Source organism: Lepidochelys kempii, chromosome 9 (genome assembly GCF_965140285.1).
Source record: "Lepidochelys kempii isolate rLepKem1 chromosome 9, rLepKem1.hap1, whole genome shotgun sequence".
NCBI classification, from domain to species: Eukaryota; Metazoa; Chordata; order Testudines; family Cheloniidae; genus Lepidochelys; species Lepidochelys kempii.
The window spans coordinates 4,362,204-4,384,460 of record NC_136388.1 but is presented as its reverse complement, the minus strand read 5'-3'; the positions used below and the strand labels follow the sequence as shown (position 1 = coordinate 4,384,460).

At 55.0% G+C, this 22,257-nt stretch overlaps 1 protein-coding gene across 1 annotated transcript in view; it reads left to right on the top strand.

Moving 5' to 3' along the window:
- Positions 1 to 22,257, top strand: part of TPRG1 (tumor protein p63 regulated 1) — a 96,571-nt gene that overhangs the window by 37,195 nt on the left and 37,119 nt on the right. The window contains exons 3-4 of the mRNA XM_078854313.1: positions 1,049 to 1,140; positions 16,422 to 16,598. Of these exons, the coding sequence (XP_078710439.1) occupies positions 1,049 to 1,140; positions 16,422 to 16,598 (269 nt within the window). The remainder of the gene's footprint in view (positions 1 to 1,048; positions 1,141 to 16,421; positions 16,599 to 22,257) is intronic.

Sequence of the window (22,257 nt, the reverse complement as noted above, 5' to 3'; positions counted from 1 at the left end):
TTTCCAAAGTAACAGCAGCCCTGCAGAGCTAGGCGACCAGTGCTGTGGAAAAGGTCTCTTAGGAAAGGTGAAACCATGTGAGGCTCTCCTGGTTGTGCGTGATGCACAGCTAAGGTTTGCTGACGCTCAGGGACTTTTCAAGTGGACCAGGGCTGGTTTATGGGCTTACATTGAAACCAAGTGAAAGTGGCAGTTTCCTGTTCATTTTGAAGAAGAGAAGAGGGAACTCGTGTTGTGAGTTTGAGTTTGAGGCCTCGCAAGCCCAGTCATGAAATACCACGTCTTTACCACCTTCCTCCCTTTCTGTTGAGTTCCTATCACAAATATAAAAGACCCATGTCATACAGGCCGGATGTGATCTTGTTTACACCAGTGTAAATGTGAAGTACCTCCAGTGAAGTCAGTGGAATCCCACAGACAGACAGACACATACACCCACAAGCCAACGAACAGACGGAAATGGGTGGTACTTCCATAACCAATGGAAGGCCTTTGCATTAACCCGTGAGACCGCCCCAACACCAGCTGCCATCTTGGATTCCCTCCACACACATCCTGGTCATTACTTTGGTAGTTTTGAAAGCTCTGTTCTTGTTTGAACAATATTCTGTTTCTTTGGAGCTGGTATAGTTGTCACCTCATGATGAACCCTCTAACAGCTGGACAATCCTCATGATGAACCCTCTAACAGCTGGACAATCCTCATGATGAACCCTCTAACAGCTGGACAATCCTCATGATGAACCCTCTAACAGCTGGACAATAAGGATGTCACAATTAGCTTGTGTATATAAAATGAACCCCCACCCCCTGGAAGGCAGACAGAGGGCAGATGACTGAGTCATTTCCAAATAAAAAACATGTTTTGAATAGATCCCCTAGTTCTGAGGCTTGAGACGTGGATACTTTTCTTTGAAGGGGACACCTGTATGCACTTAGCGTTGCTCCAACGACGTGGATTAGAATAAGAGGAGCGTGTGTGTTTGAGCTGTAATTTCTTTCCGTCATGTTTATCTTGCTGTTCTTTTCTGATGTTCTCTCTTTCTAGCCAGGAGCATTTGACCAAGCCATAGAAGATCTAAAAATCCACGTGGTCAAGAATTCGGGGGAAACTGCTCAGAGCTTCTGGCTTTTGACCGAGTGAGTAGTCATGACATATGGGGCACTGGCTGAGGTGGTGGCTTTGTTATGGGCTGCTAGAAATAAAGCAAGAATGGGAGGGAAGGGGTGTCACATAGCGTCACTGGGTCAAGCTCTCTGGGTTCTGCTTTTAGAAGTGAGTGCATAGATACATCAGCAGTAGCATGACTTCCTGTTGAAAGGGAGACTGTAGGGAGAGGAATTCCAGGCACGAACAAAGCAGGCCTATGCCTCCAATGTAGTGCTATAAAGAGTTGTGTAGAATCTCTTAATATTGATGATCCTTTTGTTAGTGGTTCGTAAATCATGCTGACAGTAAGTGCTGTGTAAGTGTCATTTATTATACTGGCAACAGTGTGTAGAGCACTGGACTGGGACTCGGGAGACCTGCATTCAGTTCCTGGCACTGTCACAGCCTGCTGGGTGACCTTGGGCAGGTAACTGTCCTGCTCTGTGCCTCTGTTTTCCCATCTGCCCTCCTTTGGTAAAGTGCTTTGAGATCTGCAGATGAAAAGTGCTAGATAAGAGATAGGTGGTGGTGGTGTCTTCGTCAGACCAAAGAAGAGAGACCATGTTAATGTAAATATAACTGTTCATTCTGGGGTCATCTGAGCCTCTTTTGTGATTTTGTAAGAGCTAGTCCAGGGAGGGGGAGACCGAATCATCGCTGATCTTGCTGCAAAGGTCTCTGTTAGCAGCTTCTTTTAAGGAAACTGAAACTTGGATATTGCCCCCTCTGCTATGTTTATTTCTAGTTAAAAGGATCCCAGCAGCGGCAAATGACAAATCCTCAGTCTCACAGACGACACGTCATTCGAGCCCGGGAGCGGATATGTTCTGCAGTTAAGGATCTTTGCAGGTGGCACCCTGGGTTTAGCTGAGATGAGAACAGCATTTAATGTGGCTCCTGACATAGTTGAGCGATTTCGGAAGTACAGAGAAAGAGGCTGGTAGGACCAGGGTTACGTAGGCGGATTTGACAGCCATTACGGCAAAATTTAGAGGTCCCAAATCAGGATCAGAGCTCTGTTGTGCTGGGTGCTCCACATACACACGGTACAGTCTATCCTCCAAAGAACTTCCAGCCTAAATAGACATGACAAAGAGTGGCTGAAAGGGAGCAGTATTTATCCCCATTTTACAGACTGGAAACTGAGTCACAGGGCAGGTTGCATAGGGCGGTTACACAGGAATTCTGGGTTGGAACCAGGAATTGCACTCCTGAGTCCCTTCAGCATGGGACCATCCTCCCTCTTCAATCCCCTCCCTCCCTCCTCACCCTCTGTGCAAAAAAACCCCCCAAAAAACGGTTTATAGGACAAAATGAACCAGCCCAAGAATCTGCATCTCAATAGCGGAGATGGACTGGTAGGTAGGAGCTCTGGGGCAACCTTTCATAGTCTAAAACCTCTTGTGTATTGGTAACGATAGTGAAATGACCTTTTAATGACGGGGTAAATACTGCTGTGGTGGTGTGTGGACATGGCAAATGTGGCAGATTGCTTGGCAATCCGTGGTTAAGGGCACGGTTACTTGCACTAATGATTCCATGCTGTGGTCCTGTGACCTGGTTGGCAAGTAGCTCGTCAAGTCTGCCTGTGCTCAACTGTTGGAGTTAGGGAGCCCGTTTAGCAGGGCTGCTGTTTGCTTTGGCCTCTCCAGGAGCTTGTATATATTTGCTATGTTTTTAAAAGCTCCAACCCTCCGAGGGAGGGTTTGCACAGACCAGCTGTGATGCGAGTTGCTCTTCTCTGTGTGAAGCCCGCTCGGTCAGGGAGGATGTCAGACAAGCTGGCTCATCCTGTGTGATGAGGCTGCTGGGAGGGGCGGCTGCTGTCGTCCAGATACAGTATTTTGTTGCTGATTGTGAAGACGTGTTAGTGAGCTTCTTTTAAGCTACTTCAGCAGCGCTGGGGCTGGCAGGTGCGTGAGATTTAAAGGCACCCCACATCCATTCCTTCTAAAGGCAGGCCGAAATATCCCAGCCCTCAGTCTCTGAATTTCTGCCTACTGGCGTTGAAAGCTGCCTACTGCACATGGATTCCCAGCATGCATTAAAATGAGTGGCAACCGGGCACCACTAGAACAATTTCCCAAAGGTCGTGGTGGATCCTCCATCACTGGCAATGTTTAAATCACGATGGGATGTTTTTCTAAAGGATCTGCAGTGGGACTATTTTGGGGATGTCCTATGTCCTGTGTTACACCCGAGGTCTCACTAGATGATCACAATGGTCCCTGCTGGCCTTGGAATCTCTGAACCTTTTAGGTGGCTGTGGAAATTCCAGCCCTAGTTTATATTTAATCCCCTGAATTTCTACAGGGCAGTTTATCCTGATGGGTCAAAGGCACTTTACAAGCGTGGGACCTGATCTTGCATGAGGGTTTGCAGGGCTGGGGCCTTAGCGCATTCAAAACCAAGCACATGTTCTTTCTCGATTTGTTTCCAGCTGTCCAAGGTGAGAGTTTGGGTAAAACTTTCAAGAGTCCAAATCCCATTTTCAAAAATCACCTGGGCACTTTGGAACCTAAGACCTGCTGCCCTTCAATGAGATTTAGGCTCCTAAATGCCCGTCACTTTTGAAAATGGGACTTAGGTTCCCAAGTCACTTAGGACCTTTTGAAAAGCATGTCCTCCCTTTCAGAAAAAAGCTAACGCCAAGAACCAAAACCCTTTTTTTTCTAGCTGAATCTATGTAAGTCCTTAATCAGACCATTGAAGGATTTGTCCAATGACCCCTGGACTTTGCAGTGTTGCCGTACCCCGTGTGTACCTCGTCCAGTGCACTAAATGCCCCACTAACAACGACGTGGGTGAAAGAAGACAATTCTACACTCTTGAATGAGCTCACACAGGAAAATAATGAAAGACAAAAACACCACATCGCCCGGGGGGAACACTTTGTGCAACAGATGACTACATATGTGACCTATCAGTCCTCATCCTCAAAGGAAACCCGCATAATACCTTCAAAAGACAAGCTTGGGAGCTTAAATTCATAACGTAGCTAGACACTAAAAATCTGGCCCGAACAGAGATGCTGGATTTATGGCTCATTACAACACTCTGTAACCCAATAACCTTCCCTCCCCCTTTTTTGTCCTATGACAAAAGTTATAAATTTTGCGAACGATACCAAGATGGGAGGAGTTGCAAGTGCTTTTGAGGATAGCACTAAAATTCAAAATGATCTGGACAAACTGGAGAAATGGTCTGAAGTAAACTGGATGAAATTCAATAAAGACAAATGCAAAGTACTCCACTTAAGAAGGAACGATCAGTTGCACACATACAAAATAGGAAATGACTGCCTAGAAAGCAGTACTGTGGAAAGGGATCTGGGGTCATAGTGGACCACAAGCTAAATATGAGTCAACAGTGTAACGCTGTTGCAAAAAAAGCGAACATCATTCTGGGATGTATTAGCTGGAGTGTTGTAAGCAAGGCATGTGAAGTAATTCTTTTGCTCTTCTGATTAGGCCTCAGTTGGAGTATTGTGTCCAGTTCTGGATGCCACATTTCAGGAAAGATGTGGACAAGCTGGAGAGAGTCCAGAGAAGAGCAACAAAAATGATTAAAGGTCCTGAAAAAATGACCTATGAGGGAAGATTGAAAAAATTGGGTTTGTTAGAGAAGACTGAGAGGGGACATAACAGTTTTCAAGTACATAAAAGGTTGTTACATGGAGGAGGGAGAAGAATTGTTTTTCTTAACCTCTGAGGATAGGACAAGAAGCAATGGGCTTAAATTGCAGCAAGGGAGGTTTAGGCTGGACATCAGGAAAAACTTCCTAACTGTCAGGGTGGTTAAGCACTGGAATAAATTGCCTAGTGAGGTTGTGGAATCTCCATCATTGGAGATTTTTAAGGGCAGGTTAGACTAACACCTGTCAGGGATGATCTAGATAATACTTAGTCCTGCTGTGAGTGCAGGGGACTGGACTCGATGACCTCTCGAGGTCCCTTCCAGTCCTACGAGTCTATGGCTGCAGGGATGTTAGCTGGCCACTTCACCTTGTTAACTACTCATGCAGTGGTTCTCAACCCGGGGTACACGTTCCTCTGGGGGTCCACAGAGCTCTTCCAGGGGGCACATCGACTCATCTAGAGATTTGCCTAGTTTTACAACAGGCTCCATTAAAAGCATTAGCGAAGTCAGCTAGCTAAAATTTCCTACAGACAATGACTTGTTTCTATGGCTCTGTATACTATCCACTGACATGCAGGTACAGTATTTATATTCCAATTGGTTTATTTTATAGTTATGTGGTAAAACTGGGGAAGTCAGCAACTTTTCAGTAACAGAGTGCTGTGACTCTTTTGTATTTTTATGTCTGATTTCGTAAGCAAGTAGTTTTGAGGTGAGGTGAAACTTGGGCAGGGGGTTGGAGGCCGGGAACAGAAGACAAATCCTGAAAGGGGTACAGTTATCTGGAAAGGTTGAGAGCCACTATGCTAAACAATCTCTTCCATCTTGCTTTTAGCCATGACACTCTGAGTACCTTTCCCAGACCAGAAGAAGAGCTGTGTGTAAACTTGAAAGCTTGTCTCTCTCACCAACAGAAACTGGTCCAATACAAGATACAAGCTCACTCTCCTTGCCTTTCTAATGACCTGGAACTTTGTCATGTCAAGTCTGTTGAGGGCTGTAGTTTGGGGCCCTTTGAGAGCCAGCTCAGCCTTTGGAGTTGGGTTCATGACCACAATTCTGTAGCTTGCAGTATATTTTCGGGGGCTATCCAATATCAGCCACTAGCTTTTTATTTCTGACGTGGCACTGGATCTATTCAGCCCCCACACATGATGTGGGTGTGTCATCTCTCTCCTTCCTGCCCACTGCTGCCAGGATTGCAAAAGGGGCTCACACTCTCCCGTTTCTGAAGCTGAGCAATAGTCCTCTTACATCAATTTACTCCAAGCACGGAGGTTCGTAGGCTAGGCTGAGCTGCTGCACGGTCGCTTTCTCTAGTGCATTGTCCTGCCCTCCCTTTAATTTAGCTCCAAATGTTTCTTATGCGTGAGCCATGGCAGTGATGACTAATGGGTCTCTTCTCTTAGCCCTATGACCCCAGAGTCTGCTGTGCTTTCCCATCCAGACGCTTTCGCTTTTCTGCATCCCTCTGTGATATCACTGAAGTCTCACCAGCCAGCTGTCGGCATTAACCTCCATGCATCAAATCACCCCTTGCCTCCTCTTTTCTGCTCCCTACAACTGGTCAGAGAGAGCAGGGGAGAGCTGTTTTTCTTGCTGCTTAGTTCAGCAGTGCAAGGATTGGATTCTGCATTTTGACCTTGTTTAGGTGTGTATGTGCAGGCATGCACCCAGGGGAAGGGAATCAGTATCTCTCAGGTACTCTTCATCCTGGAGGAATGTTAGAGGAACTGACCCCTAGATCTGGTGCTTTTGCGCAGCTGACCCACTCTCAACTGCGGCCCGTCATTAATTAGAGTAAAAAGAAAAGGAGGACTTATGGCACCTTAGAGACTAACCATTGTATTTGAGCATAAGCTTTCATGAGCTACAGCTCAAATAAATTGGTTAGTCTCTAAGGTGCCACAAGTACTCCTTTTCTTTTTGCGAATACAGACTAACACGGCTGCTACTCTGAAACCTGTCATTAATTAGCGTGGCACTCCTAGGAACAAATCCGTGGCTGCAGGCAGATGGTGTGGATATTGGCTAAACAACAAAACAGAGGCATCGGGCTTAGTCCCAGTCATACTTGGGCTGCAGAAGAATAGCTGTTAGCTGTAGTAACGTTCAGGTTTCCGCTGCTTCTGTAGGCTGCCACTGCTAGAGGACGATATGATCACAATCATGAGCAGGCCTGACGTTACAGCTGGGAGCAGACAGCAGTGACATTCACAGACACTTGTGGGCAGACTGTGTCAGTTAGGGGCTGGCCTCCAGAGGGGTGACGGGGAGACACGCTCCCCATGAGCGGAACGATTGTGCCTTTCACATAACCACACACATACGCTGTCCTCCACACACAAAAGGCAGCAAGTAGCTTGCAAACCCCCACCCCCTGCTCCTCTTCGTGTTTGAGAGAGACGCCTCCTGCTTTTTTCCATCCATGCAATTGAGCCGCCAGATCCACGTGCTGTGCTTCCCATCTCCCTCTCCTGTCACTGTAGTGGGTAGGTGGTTTGAAGGCTCTGCCAGGGAGTGGGTCACCTGTGCCCATTGTGACTAACTAGACAGCTGTGCTGCACATCCCTGTTCCTCCCCCAGACCACCACGCTTACTGGTCCTGAGCCCAGAAAGCGCTGTCGGTCATGAGAAGTTGCTGACAGCATCTTTCAGCCTGTGGGAAACGCTCCTAGTTCCTCACTATCCGGAGCACTGGAGTTAAGCTGAGCCGAGGCTCTGGATTCCCAACCTGCCCGCGATGGGCTTGCCACCTCCACCTTACTCCCACATCGACTCCGTTTCGCTCAGGCCACAAAGTGTGCACAGAATAGCTCCCGGGCTGCTGCAGCAGCATCGTGCGCATTGTCTGCTCTGGGCCTGTCCCTTCTTGCAGCAGCCAGGGGCCATGTGGCTGCTGGATCTGACGCGGGGGGCGGGGATGCACCCCGGTGCGGGGAGGCACTGCTGTATGGCGTAGAGCTGGCATGACACGTTGACATCACCCCCTCGCTGCCCCGGGGCTGTCTTTGTCTGGGACGTGGCCCAAGGCTGTTGTGCTCCAGCAAACTCTGCCAGCCAACGCGGGCCTGGTGGGGGCAGTCGCAGAATGGCACTATGGTCCCTCCTCACCCGCTACAGCTCAGCACGGCCCAGCGCTGGCCTGGCAGAGGGGCTGGCCCGAGCTTGCCAAGTGCAGTCCACGAGATGGCCTTAGTATACCGGTCAGTATCGTCCTCCTCCTCCCCTTAACTACTGTGGAAATTGCAAACGCTTCTGACCCTTCAGCAGAGACCATCTCAGGGAACCGGGCAGGTGCACACTGAGGTCTGCCCCGGCGCCCATGTCCCTGCGTTAAAGGCATTCGCTGAGGGCACTGGCCGCCTTTCCTTTGGCGGCCATGGGAGTTGGACTAGCCCTTTCCGGGCCTCTGGAGTGTGTGCTTGGATAACTGAGCAGCGTCTCTATAATAGATCTACAGCCATCCCCATCGACAACTCCTCCGAGTCTGCATCTGGGTATTAGCGCTGTCCTTTCCCCCCAAGAGTCAGTGTCTCTTTGTGGGCCTGTAAGAACACTGTATCTGTGTGGGGCACATGAATCCCCAGGATTTCTCAGCTCCTAATCCCGCCTTGTGGGTGACTGACCTCTCTTTGGCGGTTCCTGGCACCTCACCCCCCCACTTGAGTTGCCCATCTCTGTCACCTCCCCTATGGCCATTCCCAGCTCTCCTAGACCAGGGACCGACACAGTGGCCTGCTGGTGCCCTGGTGTGAGACGTGATGGTAATGTCTGGTGTCTGGGCCATGACAGCATCCAGGGAATACCTCCTGTGGCCAGACTGAATTTATAGTGGGTGCGTGGCTCTGATAACAATTAAATGCATAATTTTCCTATGAGTTCCCTATGATGGAAGCATGTGCTCTGAGCTAATGGCTACCCTGGTCTTTATTACATGGTTTCCCAGCGCGATTATGTACAATAGAGACACAGATGTTCATTTTCTAAGGCCAGAAGGGATCACTGTGATCATCTAGTTTGACCTCCTGTGTAATACAGGCCAGAGAACTTCACCCCTTGATATCTTCATTGAGCCCAATAACTTGTGGTGGAGATAGAGTGTATATTTTGAATGGACACCTAATTTTGATTTAACAGTTCCAACTGGTGGAGAATTCATCACATCCCTAGGTAAGTTGCTATCATAGTTAATTACCCACAGCGTTAAAAATCAGTCTTTAAGCGTCTCACTGTAAAGCCTCAAGGCAAATGATTTGTTATATTGGATCAGTTGTCCATCAAGGGCAGTATCTGCCGACCATCAGTGGCCTTTGTCTGAGGCTTAAATACACGTCTTTAAAAGTGGTTCTGGACAGGGCTAGTTATGTAGTTGATAGACCAAAAGCATCTCTGAATTTATTCTGTCAGTTAACCCTGATGAATCAAACCTCAGGATTGCCCCACAGGGGGGAGAAGGGTACCTGTCCATTCCAAAGCTCCTGAGAGCTCAGGGAACAGATACTCTTGTGTGTATTGTATGAATGGGGGTTTTTGTGTGTGCGCACCATGGTGATAATAGATATAGAGTAGAATAGGTCATATCAGAGTCTCTCTTAGCACCTCGGTGTGTGTATTTGACAACCGGAGAGTGGTCAGCGTTCCTTAGGATCTAAGATCGTTGGGAAGCTCCTAGGTCTGGCTCAGTAATTGCCACTAGATAAATTCAGGCTCCTTCCACCAAACTTCTCTTTGCAAAGTTTTTTGCTGCTTACTGTGGCCAGTTGATGGCAGCACAATGTAGTTTGGCTCAGCCTCCTTCAATTCTCCTCAGCTAATTTAGCCCTGCCTCTAGTTACAATAATCCTGGGGGATCCACACCCTGGAGTGGGCGCACTTCAGTGGCATCCCTTAGTGGGATTTTTTTAAAGCTCATCTTTATTCTATACTAGAAAGAGAATCTGCTGTAAAATCATCCAAACTACAATCATCATCATCACTAACAAAACCATCCAAAGCACAGGACTTGGTGGTGATGGGGGACTTCAACTACGCAGACATCTGTTGGGAAAATAAGGGCACAGATTATCCAATAAATCCGTGGAATGTATTGGAGACCATTTTTTATTTTAGAAGGTGGAGACAGCTACTGCAGGGAGGCTGTTCTAGATTTGATTTTGACAAATAGGGAGGAGCTGGTTGAGAATTTGAAAGTGGAAGGCAGCTTGGGTAAAAGTGATCATGAAATGATAAGAGTTCATGATTCTAAGGAATGGTAGGAGGGAGAACAGCAAAATAAAGACAACGGATTTCAAGAGGGCAGACTTTAGCAAACTCAGGGAGTTGGTAGGTAAGATCCCAGGGGAAGCAAGTCTAAGGGGAAAAACAAAAGAAGACAGTTAGCAGTTTTTCAAAGCTGCTCCAGTCTGGCATGGAAGGGGTTAGAGCAAACCAGAGAGGCTGCACAGAGACCCAGCCAATCATGGAAGGGCTTATTGGGAGCCAGGCAAGTGGAGGCTTGAAAGCAGCCAATCAGGGCCAGGCTGGGTCCTATAAGAAGGCTGCAGGGCAGAGAGGAGCTCAGTCTCTCCCTGGAGGGCAAAGGGAGAAGACTAGGATGGGGGGGGGGGGGGGGGGCAGGGGCAGCGGGAGCTCTAGGCTGACGACTGCCGACTGCCAGCCTGGGGCCCTGACACAAAGGGGCAGCGAAGTTGCTGGCGCTACGGGGAAGCAGCCCAGGGGAGCAGGCAGAGGAGGAGAGTTGGAGGAGGGCACTAAGTGGCTGCCACCAGAGGGTCCCTGGGTCGGGGCCCAGAGTAGCAGGTGGGCCCCCCGCTTTACACCTACTTGCCAATGAGGAGAGTGGCCTAAAGCTGGACTGTAGTCTGCCCTTGGAGGAAGGGGCTAGATGAGGACTGCAGTGAGCCACTGAGGCGAGGGGTAAAACCAGAAGCTGATGGTCCCCTGGACAGGTCAGGCGTTTTGGTTCTTAAATCGCCGTCTGGGAAAACACGGGTGTGCGTTAACCCTGCCTGAAGTTCTTTGTTAAAAAGATGGGCCTGACCTAGAAACAAGCTCAGTTTCCCAGGTGTGGGCCCCGCCACGCCCTGGGGGTGTGCTAGGGGGACCAGATGTCCCGATTTTGTAGGAACAGTCCCTGTTTTGGAGTCTTTTTCTTAGATAGGCTCCTGGTACCCCCTGCCCCCACCCCATCCTGATTTTTCACACTTGTTGTCTGGTCACCCTAAGGTGCGCACATGTGTGGGTCCCAGCTGCTCCCTGCCCCCCTCATTGAAGCAGGTGTGCAGGGTTACTGCCCTGGGAACTGCAGGGCTCAGTGGACGTGGGGCCAGCTGAAGACAGGGGCGTGGGGCAGGGCTAGTTGGAGACAGGAGGGTGCGGGATTGGCTGAAGGCAAGGGGGTGCAGGGCTGGCTGGAGATAGGGCAGGGAGTGCGTGTGGCAGGGGATGTCTGCGGGCAGGGCAGGTGGTGCGGGGGGTGGCTGGAGATGGACTGGCTGCAGGCGGGGGTGTGGGGGTGGCTGGAGACGGGGTGGCTGGAGGCACGGCAGGGGGTGCGGGGGTGGCTGGAGATGGGGGCTGGCTGCGGACAGGGCAGGGGCCGCGGGGGCTCGAGGCAGGAGGTACGGGAGTGGCTGGAGGCGCGGGCTGGCTGCGGGCAGGGGGTGGAGGGGGCTGGCTGCGGGCAGGGGGTGGCTGGAGGCGGGGGCTGGCTGCGGGCAGGAGGTGGAGGGGGTGGCTGGAGGCGGGCAGGGGGTGGCTGGAGGCCGGGGCTAGCTGCAGGCAGGGGGTTCAGGAGGTGGCTCGAGGCAGGGGGTGCGGGGCTCGCTGCAGGGCAGGAGGTACGGGAGTGGCTGGAGGCGGGGGCTGGCTGCAGGCAAGGGGTGCAGGAGGTGGCTGGCTGCGGGCAGGGGGTGGCTGGAGGCGGGGGCTGGCTGCAGGCAAGGGGTGCAGGAGGTGGCTGGCTGCGGGCAGGGGGTGGCTGGAGGCGGGGGCTGGCTGCGGGCAGGGGGTGCAGGGGGTGGCTGGAGGCAGGGGGTGCGGCAGGGGCTGGCTGCAGGGAGGAGGTGTGGGGGTGGCTGGAGGCGGGGGCTAGCTGCGGGCAGGGGCTGGCTGCGGGCAGGGCAGGGGGTGCGTGTGGCAGGGGCTGGCTGCGGGCAGGGCAGGGGGTGCGTGCGGCGGGGGCTGGCTGCGGGCAGGGCGTGGCTGGAGGCGGGGGCTGGCTGCGGGCAGGGGGTTCAGGAGGTGGCTCGAGGCAGGGGGTGCGGGACTGGCTGCAGGACAGGAGGTGCAGGGCGTGGCTGGAGGCGGGGGCTGGCTGCGGGCAGGGGGTGCAGGGCGTGGCTGGAGGCGGGGGCTGGCTGCGGGCAGGGGGTGCAGGGCGTGGCTGGAGGCGGGGGCTGGCTGCGGGCAGGGGGTGCAGGGCGTGGTAGGAGGCGGGGGCTGGCTGCGGGCAGGGGGTGACTGGAGGCGGGGGCTGGCTGGAGGCGGGGGGTTCAGGGGCTGTGGCGGGGGTGGCTGGAGGCAGGGGCTGGCTGCGGGCAGGGGGTGGAGGGGGTGACTGGAGGCGGGGGCTGGCTGCGGGCAGGGGGTGCAGGAGGTGGCTGGAGGCGGGGGCTGGCTGCGGGCAGGGGGTGCAGGAGGTGGCTGGAGGCGGGGGCTGGCTGCTGGCAGGGGGTGCAGGAGGTGGCTGGAGGCGGAGGCTGGCTGCGGGCAGGGGGTGTAGGGGGCTGGGTGCGGGCAGTGGGTGGCTGGAGGCCGGGGCTAGCTGCAGGCAGGGGGTTCAGGAGGTGGCTCGAGGCAGGGGGTGCGGGACTGGCTGCAGGACAGGAGGTGCAGGGGGTGGCTGGAGGCGGGGGCTGGCTGCGGGCAGTGGGTGGCTGGAGGCGGGGGCTGGCTGCGGGCAGTGGGTGGCTGGAGGCGGGGGCTGGCTGCGGGCAGTGGGTGGCTGGAGGCGGGGGCTGGCTGCGGGCAGTGGGTGGCTGGAGGCAGGGGCTGGCTGCGGGCAGGGGTGGCTGGAGGCTGGGGCTGGCTGCCGGCAGGGGGTGCAGGGGGTGGCTGGAGGCAGGGGGTGCGGCAGGGGATGGCTGCAGGGAGGAGGTGTGGGGGTGGCTGGAGGCGGGGGCTGGCTGCGGGCAGGGGGTTCAGGGGCTGGCTGTGGGCAGGCCAGGGGGTGCGTGCGGCAGGGGCTGGCTGCAGGCAGGGGGTTCAGGGGTGGCTCGAGGCAGGGGGTGTGGCAGGGGCTGCCTGCGGGCAGGGGTGGCTGGAGGCGGGGGCTGCCTGCGGGCAGGGGGTGGAGGGGGTGGCTGTGGGCAGGGCAGGGGGTGTGTGCAGCGGGGGCTGGCTGCGGGCAGGGGGTGGCTGCGGGCAGGGGGTTCAGGGGTGGCTCGAGGCAGGGGGTGTGGGAGGGGCTGGCTGGGGGCAGGGGGTTCAGGGGCTGGCTGTGGGCAGGCCAGGGGGTGCGTGCGGCAGGGGCTGGCTGCAGGCAGGTGGTTCAGGGGTGGCTGTGGGCAGGGGGTGGCCGCGGGCGGGGGCTGGCTGCGGGCAGGGGTGGCTGGAGGCGGGGGCTGGCTGCGGGCAGGGGGTGCAGGGCGTGGCTGGAGGCGGGGGCTGGCTGCGGGCAGGGGGTTCAGGAGGTGGCTCGAGGCAGGGGGTGCGGGGCTCGCTGCATGGCAGGAGGTACTGGAGTGGCTGGAGGCGGGGGCTGGCTGCAGGCAAGGGGTGCAGGAGGTGGCTGGCTGCGGGCAGGGGGTGGCTGGAGGCGGGGGCTGGCTGCCGGCAGGGGGTGCAGGGGGTGGCTGGAGGCAGGGGGTGCGGCAGGGGCTGGCTGCAGGGAGGAGGTGTGGGGGTGGCTGGAGGAGGGGGCTGGTTGCAGGCAGGGGGTGGCTGCGGGCAGGGCAGGGGGTGCGTGCGGCGGGGGCTGGCTGCGGGCAGGGGGTTCAGGAGGTGGCTCGAGGCAGGGGGTGCGGGACTGGCTGCAGGACAGGAGGTGCAGGGGGTGACTGGAGGCGGGGGCTGGCTGCGGGCAGGGGGTGCAGGGCGTGGCTGGAGGCGGGGGCTGGCTGCGGGCAGGGGGTGCAGGGCGTGGTAGGAGGCGGGGGCTGGCTGCGGGCAGGGGGTGACTGGAGGCGGGGGCTGGCTGGAGGCGGGGGGTTCAGGGGCTGTGGCGGGGGTGGCTGGAGGCAGGGGCTGGCTGCGGGCAGGGGGTGGAGGGGGTGACTGGAGGCGGGGGCTGGCTGCGGGCAGGGGGTGCAGGAGGTGGCTGGAGGCGGGGGCTGGCTGCGGGCAGGGGGTGCAGGAGGTGGCTGGCTGCGGGCAGGGGGTGGCTGGAGGCGGGGGCTGGCTGCAGGCAAGGGGTGCAGGAGGTGGCTGGCTGCGGGCAGGGGGTGGCTGGAGGCGGGGGCTGGCTGCCGGCAGGGGGTGCAGGGGGTGGCTGGAGGCAGGGGGTGCGGCAGGGGCTGGCTGCAGGGAGGAGGTGTGGGGGTGGCTGGAGGAGGGGGCTGGTTGCAGGCAGGGGGTGGCTGCGGGCAGGGCAGGGGGTGCGTGCGGCGGGGGCTGGCTGCGGGCAGGGGGTTCAGGAGGTGGCTCGAGGCAGGGGGTGCGGGACTGGCTGCAGGACAGGAGGTGCAGGGGGTGACTGGAGGCGGGGGCTGGCTGCGGGCAGGGGGTGCAGGGCGTGGCTGGAGGCGGGGGCTGGCTGCGGGCAGGGGGTGCAGGGCGTGGTAGGAGGCGGGGGCTGGCTGCGGGCAGGGGGTGACTGGAGGCGGGGGCTGGCTGGAGGCGGGGGGTTCAGGGGCTGTGGCGGGGGTGGCTGGAGGCAGGGGCTGGCTGCGGGCAGGGGGTGGAGGGGGTGACTGGAGGCGGGGGCTGGCTGCGGGCAGGGGGTGCAGGAGGTGGCTGGAGGCGGGGGCTGGCTGCGGGCAGGGGGTGTAGGGGGCTGGGTGCGGGCAGTGGGTGGCTGGAGGCCGGGGCTAGCTGCAGGCAGGGGGTTCAGGAGGTGGCTCGAGGCAGGGGGTGCGGGACTGGCTGCAGGACAGGAGGCGCAGGGGGTGACTGGAGGTGGGGGCTGGCTGGTGGCTGGAGGCGGGGGCTGGCTGCGGGCAGGGGGTGGCTCTAGGCGGGGGCTGGCTGCGGGCAGTGGGTGGCTGGAGGCGGGGGCTGGCTGCGGGCAGGGGGTGGCTGGAGGCTTGGGCTGGCTGCCGGCATGGGGTGCAGGGGGTGGCTGGAGGCAGGGGGTGCGGCAGGGGCTGGCTGCAGGGAGGAGGTGTGGGGGTGGCTGGAGGCGGGGGCTGGCTGCGGGCAGGGGGTTCAGGGGCTGGCTGTGGGCAGGCCGGGGGTGCGTGCGGCAGGGGCTGGCTGCAGGCAGGGGGTTCAGGGGTGGCTCGAGGCAGGGGGTGTGGCAGGGGCTGGCTGCGGGCAGGGGTGGCTGGAGGCTGGGGCTGGCTGCCGGCAGGTGGTTCAGGGGTGGCTGTGGGCAGGGGGTGGCCGCGGGCGGGGGCTGGCTGCGGGCAGGGGTGGCTGGAGGCGGGGGCTGGCTGCGGGCAGGGGGTGCAGGGGCTGGCTGTGGGCAGGCCAGGGGGTGCGTGCGGCAGGGGCTGGCTGCAGGCAGGTGGTTCAGGGGTGGCTGTGGGCAGGGGGTGGCCGCGGGCGGGGGCTGGCTGCGGGCAGGGGGTGCAGGGCGTGGCTGGAGGCGGGGGCTGGCTGCGGGCAGGGGGTGGCTGGAGGCGGGGGCTGGCTGTGGGCAGGGTAGTGGGGGCTCGCGGGCAGAGAGGCTCGGAGCTGCCCAGGCCCAGCAGAGCAGCCGGGGACCCCCTAGGCAGCCGTGGGAGCCCCAGGATCAGGGGAACAGCAGCAGCACCAGGGCTCGTGCCCAGGGCCACGCAGCAGCCCACGCGGCTCCCGCAGCGCAGCGCCCCCGGTGGCCGGAGGAGGAATTACATCACTGCGCGCCCTGAGCCCAGCAAAGCCTCAGCGCCCCCTGCAGGGAAGCGGGGTAACAACCGGTTCTAAAACGGCTTCAAAGCGTAACCACCGGTTTGCGCGAACCGGCTCCAGCTCACCACTGGCTATAGCTATACGTACCGAGAACATGAAAAGTCGGAGTAAGAGGCCAATTAATTAAAATGAGCTCTTCTCAGCAGGAGGGTCACTTTTCGGAGAGGCTTTAAAGGAGGGGGGGAACATCTCTCTGCACTGCCACCTAGTGGACACAAAATGTATTCCTCCTGTAAAAGTTAGTGAACAATACGCTCAAGAGACGTAACGATTGCGAACATGCCCCAAGCTGATCCCTGGGGTTTCCCAGCCAGGGAGCAGACTGTTCTTTTTATTTTAATTATTATTTTAAATTAGAAAAAAAACCCAGCTTTCTATTTTCCCACATGGGAAAGTCCTACAGAACTGAAGAGGGATTAAACCAACAGGGGTCTATAGAAATTGCTCCAAAAACCTAGGGACCCATCTATCCTTAGGCACTGGTGTAGACATATCTGGGCTGTTTCAAATTGCAGTGCTGGTTATTTATGCAAACCAAGGTTGGATTCCTGCTCTGATCTTCAGTAATCAGCACAACCCGCTCTCCTCCCTCAGTGGCTTGGAGGGTCGCTGTCTGAACTCTATGCTTTGTCCCCAGGATAGATCATTGGAACAACGAGAAGGAGCGTGTTGTGGTGATCACAGACACCACCCTCCTGGTCTGCAAATATGACTTCATAATGCTCAGCTGCGTCCAGGTGCAGCGGATCCCCCTGAGCTACATCGACCGTATCTGCCTTGGCCAGTTCACCTTTCCTGAGAGGTCTCTGGACAAGTGAGTACCAACGGCAGCCAGAGGCAGGGCTGGGGGGAAATTGAGGCCCCTTTGCTGAGCTGAAAGCTGTTGTGTCCCTGTCATTTCCTGCTTCCCCCTGATCTGGGATCTCTCCAGGGCAGTGAGCTAGAGAGATCCCTCCCGGCACAGCACATGTGGGTGGGATGAGCAAACATTGCAGCCGTAGGACTTGATGGAACCTTTGGGATGATACTGTTACCAGATGAGCGGAGGGGAAGGAGGCAGGCAGGCAATCCGATCCTGCGAAGCCTCATCCCAGGAATATGGGGGGGAGAGGTCAGGTCTCCTGTTGCTCCCCCCTCCACACCCCAAAGACAGAAGTTGGGGAGAGGCTGAGAGAGAATGAACCCCAGGTGACGGATGTTCGTCACATCACTTCGTGCATGACTAGAAGGGGCTCAGATACCGCAGTGATAAGGGCAGCATACGACCCTACACAGACTAGAGTAGCCAGACCCAGAGGCAGTGAACAGCATGCCCAAGACTTCAGCTTATACTGGTAGTAGAGGGAGGTCCCACAACCTAACTACCAGGAGGAGGTATCCCTGGTTCAGAGATGCATACCGCTGGGTATGGCACTACCCTGCACCAGTACAGAATTGGTGGAGCTGCTGAGATTGACTGTGACTTAGAGGCAAGGTGTTCAGGTCCGGTATTCTGAAAGTCAAACCCCTTATGGAGACGGGCCTGAGCCGTGAAGTTTGGATTCACATTTGAACTCTGCCGGAGTGTCGCTGGACTCTCCGTTGTTCCAGTCTGAACTCTGCTGGAGTGTCGCTGGACTCTCCGTCGTTTCGCTTTCGAGTTGGTCTCTTGTTTTTATCCCCGCGCTGTCAATCCAATACGGGTTGGCTGCGCTGAACTCAGGTGGCCTATTGGATGGTGCCAACTGGGAGAGAGTTATACAATGCTCCGAGCTTTTCTCCTTGAGCTAAGGGGGGAAAGGTCAGAGTCCTGCCGGGAACAAAGCTGCCATAATCTCACATTAAATGATCATTTGGCTCCCCGTTAAATGAGTGTAACTAACAATGGGAGAAAGAAAAGGAGTACTTGTGGCACCTTAGAGACTAACCAATTTATTTGAGCATAAGCTTTCGTAAGCTACAGCTCACTTCATCGGATGCATAAAGTGGAAAGTACAGTGAAGAGATTTTATATATACACACAGACCATGAAAAAATATACATTGTAAGGAGAGTGATCACTTAAGATGAGCTATTACCAGCAGGAGAGTGGGGTGGGGGGAGATGGCTGCTACTCTGAAACCTAACAGTGGGAGAGCTCCCTGCAGCCTCCCAGCAGAGCACCCCCTCCAGCACCTTTCCTGAGCTTTGTGGGGGTTAATGCCTCTATCCTCTACTGTCATTATATTCTGTTGCTAGAGATATCATGCTCTGCTTCAAGAACTCATCACAATACAGTCTCTCTAGCAGGTAATTACCGTGCATCTTATGAATGGTTGCATGTGAATGTCTGCTCACGCGGCTGACAGCAGCAAGTTCCAACACATCGTGCATACCAGGCATTTAACAACCTCTGTTTTATTTGTTCTAATGGCTCCTTGCCTTGCGCCTTGTTTTTCTTCACTAGCTCTGTTTGGTGTTTGTTTTTGCAAAGGCCAGAGTTCAGGTCTTTGATGCAGAGTTTGGGCTGGGATGGTGGCTTTGATTCACTCTGTTTCCATTGCTGTTGGACTGATTAAAGGGAGCCCTGTCCAGCAATTACGGCATGGGTCATCTGTGATGAGTTCCTGTTCTGACTCTAGAAAATGTGCCCGAGAGCCTCAGCTGGTGTAAATCAGCATCACTCTATTGAGTCCAGTGCAGCCTTGCTGATTTACACCAGGAGGGTTTTTTCCAGCATTACTGCTTTCCCAGTGTCCCCAGCCCGTTGAATAACCTGGGTTGGGGCACTGCGCATCCTAGCCCTGACCGGAAGTGCTCTCTGATCGCTGGACCACTCAGCTTTTCGGTGCAGCGAATCTCCAAACCCTCCATCATTGTTCGATGGCCGCATCCACAGCTACCAGTCACTGCCTGTTTCCCGGCACTGGGGCCTAGCTGTGGCTAACCATAGCATGCCAGGCTGCCCTCCAGTGATTCCTTACAGCTCCGTAGACCTGCTCTGCTCCTTTCTTTTGCAGGGGCTGTTGCTGATCTCCACCCAGCTGAGAGCAGCAAGGCCCTTGGCAGGCAGACACCCTCAGAGGGGTCCGTAGCTCAGATGACATTCCCTGTGTCCTGGCAGGGTAGCTAGAGGGGCCGGCACTAAGGAGAAAGAGGCACGGCTCCCGATTCACTGCAAAGAGAGGGACTCTGTGTTCAGCACCATTATCCGTCCAGGCTGAGCTGGTGCCTGGCTCTGTGTGCAAGGGGGAGGAGGGAATGAAACCGCTTCCCTCACCACTCCAATCCTGCTAGCGCTGCCGGCGATTCTGGCTCAGCCCTGGTAGGAAGGGCTTGTGTCACTGGAGCACGTGGCTCTGGGTTTGGTCCCAGCTGTTGCGGTGAAGTTCTGCGTGGCTGTGACGGCCCAGGGGGACAGTGAAGTGGGAAGGGGGGCTGGGTTTGTTGCACTACCGTTCCCCTGTGCTGGCTGCTGCTCCTCCCAGAGAGGCCAGTCATATCTGGCCTCTTCTCCAGGGTGGCCGTGTTCCTCACTACACTTCCCCTCGAATGATGGGGGCAGAGTTACAGTGTAATAATGGCCCCCTCCATTGTCTGGGTTCTGGTCTTCCATGTTCATGTGGCTGTGAACATGCCATGGTCACCCTCTGTGAGGATAGGAGCTTGCTGACCGCGTTTTCTCCCAACTCAAGTGGCAGAGGCCTGTGCTTATGGTGCTGAAGTTCACTGGCTGGGTCCTCTCTGTTGACTCATGTCTGCGGCCATGTTGCTGTGCACTGCTGCAGCCCAGAGGTGGCTGCATTTTGGCATTGTGCAAAGTGCTTTATAGGTGTGTCTCTATGCACGTTAGTGATTGATGTGATTGAAAGGTGCTACAATAAATACAAGCTAATGTTGTTGTTAGAAATAGCGTAACTGAGGCTCAATTAAAATAACTGCCAGCCTTCGAATTCGCTCCCTTGGGGCAAAGGAGGAAATTAATTTGGCTGACTTCCTGTAGCTCTGTTTCTTTTGGACTACATTTAAAGCAGACAGCGGGCCGGATCCTCAACTGGTGCAAATCGGCACTGACGTCAATGGAACCTGGCTGGCGTGCACAAGCTGAGGATGTGGCCAAATGAGGCTGCTAAAGGTCAGTGTATGGAGGAAGCAGAGTTAGCCGAGAGCTGACTGCATCGGCTTTTAACCATGCCTCCAATCTGAGGCGGGATCAGAAGGCCTGAGACCTAAGCAGTGTGTGTTCCGTCATTGCTCTCATCTGGCAGCCCTTTCAGACTGTGAGGGGTTACACAAGCACTTTTCCTCGGGTCGAAATCGGCTTTCATCTCAGGTGGATTCCACTGGGCTTGTCTCTGTCTGTGGTCTAATCCCCACTCGAACTGTGCTGGCCTGAAACGCTCGCAAAACCCTTTTCCCGGCCGCTTCAGCAGCGGCATCTCCCATCCAGACACTCTAACTATGAGAAGCAGGGAGCATACAGCAGGGTGCATGGATAACTCCAAGGGAAACAACGGGCAGGTTTCATCCCTTCCCTGGTCTCCTGCCGAACTAGCTTTGCCAATATTTTAGCTGCTCTACCACTAAGATTAGCTGCTCTCAGGAGATGGCCAGGTGCCTCCTGGGCATTATTCATTTGAACTTTGTCAGAGCTCAGTCCATTGAAGTCAATGGCAAAACTCTATCGGAATACAGCAGGAAGATTTAGCCAGTGGACTTATGCCTGATACACACTAGCATAGATGGGATCCGACTCTGACCCGGTATATTTTGCTGTGCAGTTTACACAAGTGTTGTTAAAGCTACTAATTTAGCAGGAGTCTCTCAAAGAAAACAATACACCTGAAATGCTGGAAGCTGTTTACCGTCAGACTCTGTTGATCTGTGCAAGACACTGCACCCAGGGCCACAAGGCAAGAGGAGAAATGTTAAAATGCGAAGGGACAGAATAAAGGAGTGAAATATTCTTTCTCTCCCCTTCTTTAATGTGTCACCACTCCTGTTTTCTTAGCTGTAATTTTACCCAAGGATTGTCTGTGGAATTTAGCAGGGCATTTGGGGATTGGGATATTCTCTGCCACTGCACCACTTCTGGGACTTCCATGGGGTTTATACAGCTCTGTACAGTTGTGGTGGGTGAGAGAAGTCTGCTCTTTGGCTTTTGATTCCAAATCAACAGGACTTCAAGTAATACGTATAACCCATATTTTCCCACAGAAGTTTTACAACATGCACCAATCAGTGCCACTAGGTGGCGGAGCGGAGCAGATATGCTTTGTGTTAGTGAAAAATTGTTACCTTTTTGCCATGGTTTCATGTTTGATTGATGAGATCACATTGTATCTGGTGGCTTGCTTTGGTCCTAACCCTCCATCTTTTGGCTGTTTAAAGTTAGGCTGGACCAGAGGACCTTTGTGCTGAAAGTTGAGGGCGAAAGAAGAACATCCGGAACAGGAAGACTTGACAGACTGCACAGCCACCGGTCAGAATCCCCAGTGTTAGGATTCTTTTATTTGCAGAAAATGGGCTGTAAATATGGGGCTGAGCAGGAGCTATTAGGTTCTGCAGCTGCACATTTCAGAGGCCTGCTCTACATGGGAAAGTTGCATCCGTTTAACTGAAATCCAATTTAAACCAATGCAAACCCCACTGTGTGGACACTCTTATTTCACTTTAATTTAGCTTAATCCTGTTCCCAATTAGTTTAAACTACAGTCATATAGGCCCTTCTGAAACCGAGATGAGTGTCCAAGCATGGGTTTGCAGCACTTGAACTAAATCCATTTAAATTCATGCCTTAGGTTAAACCAGCCCAAATTTCCTATGTAGACAAGGCCTGAGTTTGAACAGGAAACTCTCAGGGAGCCAGGGTGAAATCCTGGCCCAATTGAAGCCAAAGGCAAAACTCCCTTCAAAGAAGCCAGAACTTCACCCTGAACAATGCTGTGTCCTGGTTTGACTTAAGGGAAATACAATCTGGTTCTTAGCTGCAATTCAGGCTGGAACTGTGGATACAATGAATGTCCCAAGAAGAGACCATCTCCCTCCTGAGCCTTCATAGAATCATAGAATATCAAGGTTGGAAGGGACCTCAGGAGGTCATCTAGTCCCACCCCCTGCTCAAAGCAGGACCAACCCCAACTAAATCATCCCAGCCAGGGCTTTGTCAAGCCTGACCTTAAAAACCTCTAAGGAAGGAGATTCCACCACCTCCCTAGGTAATGCATTCCAGTGCTTCACCAACCTCCTAGTGAAATAGTGTTTCCTAATATGCAACCTAGACCTCCCCCCACTGCAACTTGAGACCATTACTCCTTGTTCTGTCATCTGGTACCACTGAGAACAGCCGAGCTCCATTCTCTTTGGAACCCTCCCCCCACCCCACTTCAGGTAGTTGAAGGCTGCTATCAAATTCCCCCTCACTCTTCTCTTCTGCAGCCTAAATACACCCAGTTCCCTCAACCTCGCCTCATAAGTCATGTGCTCCAGCCCCCTGATCATTTTCGTTGCCCTCC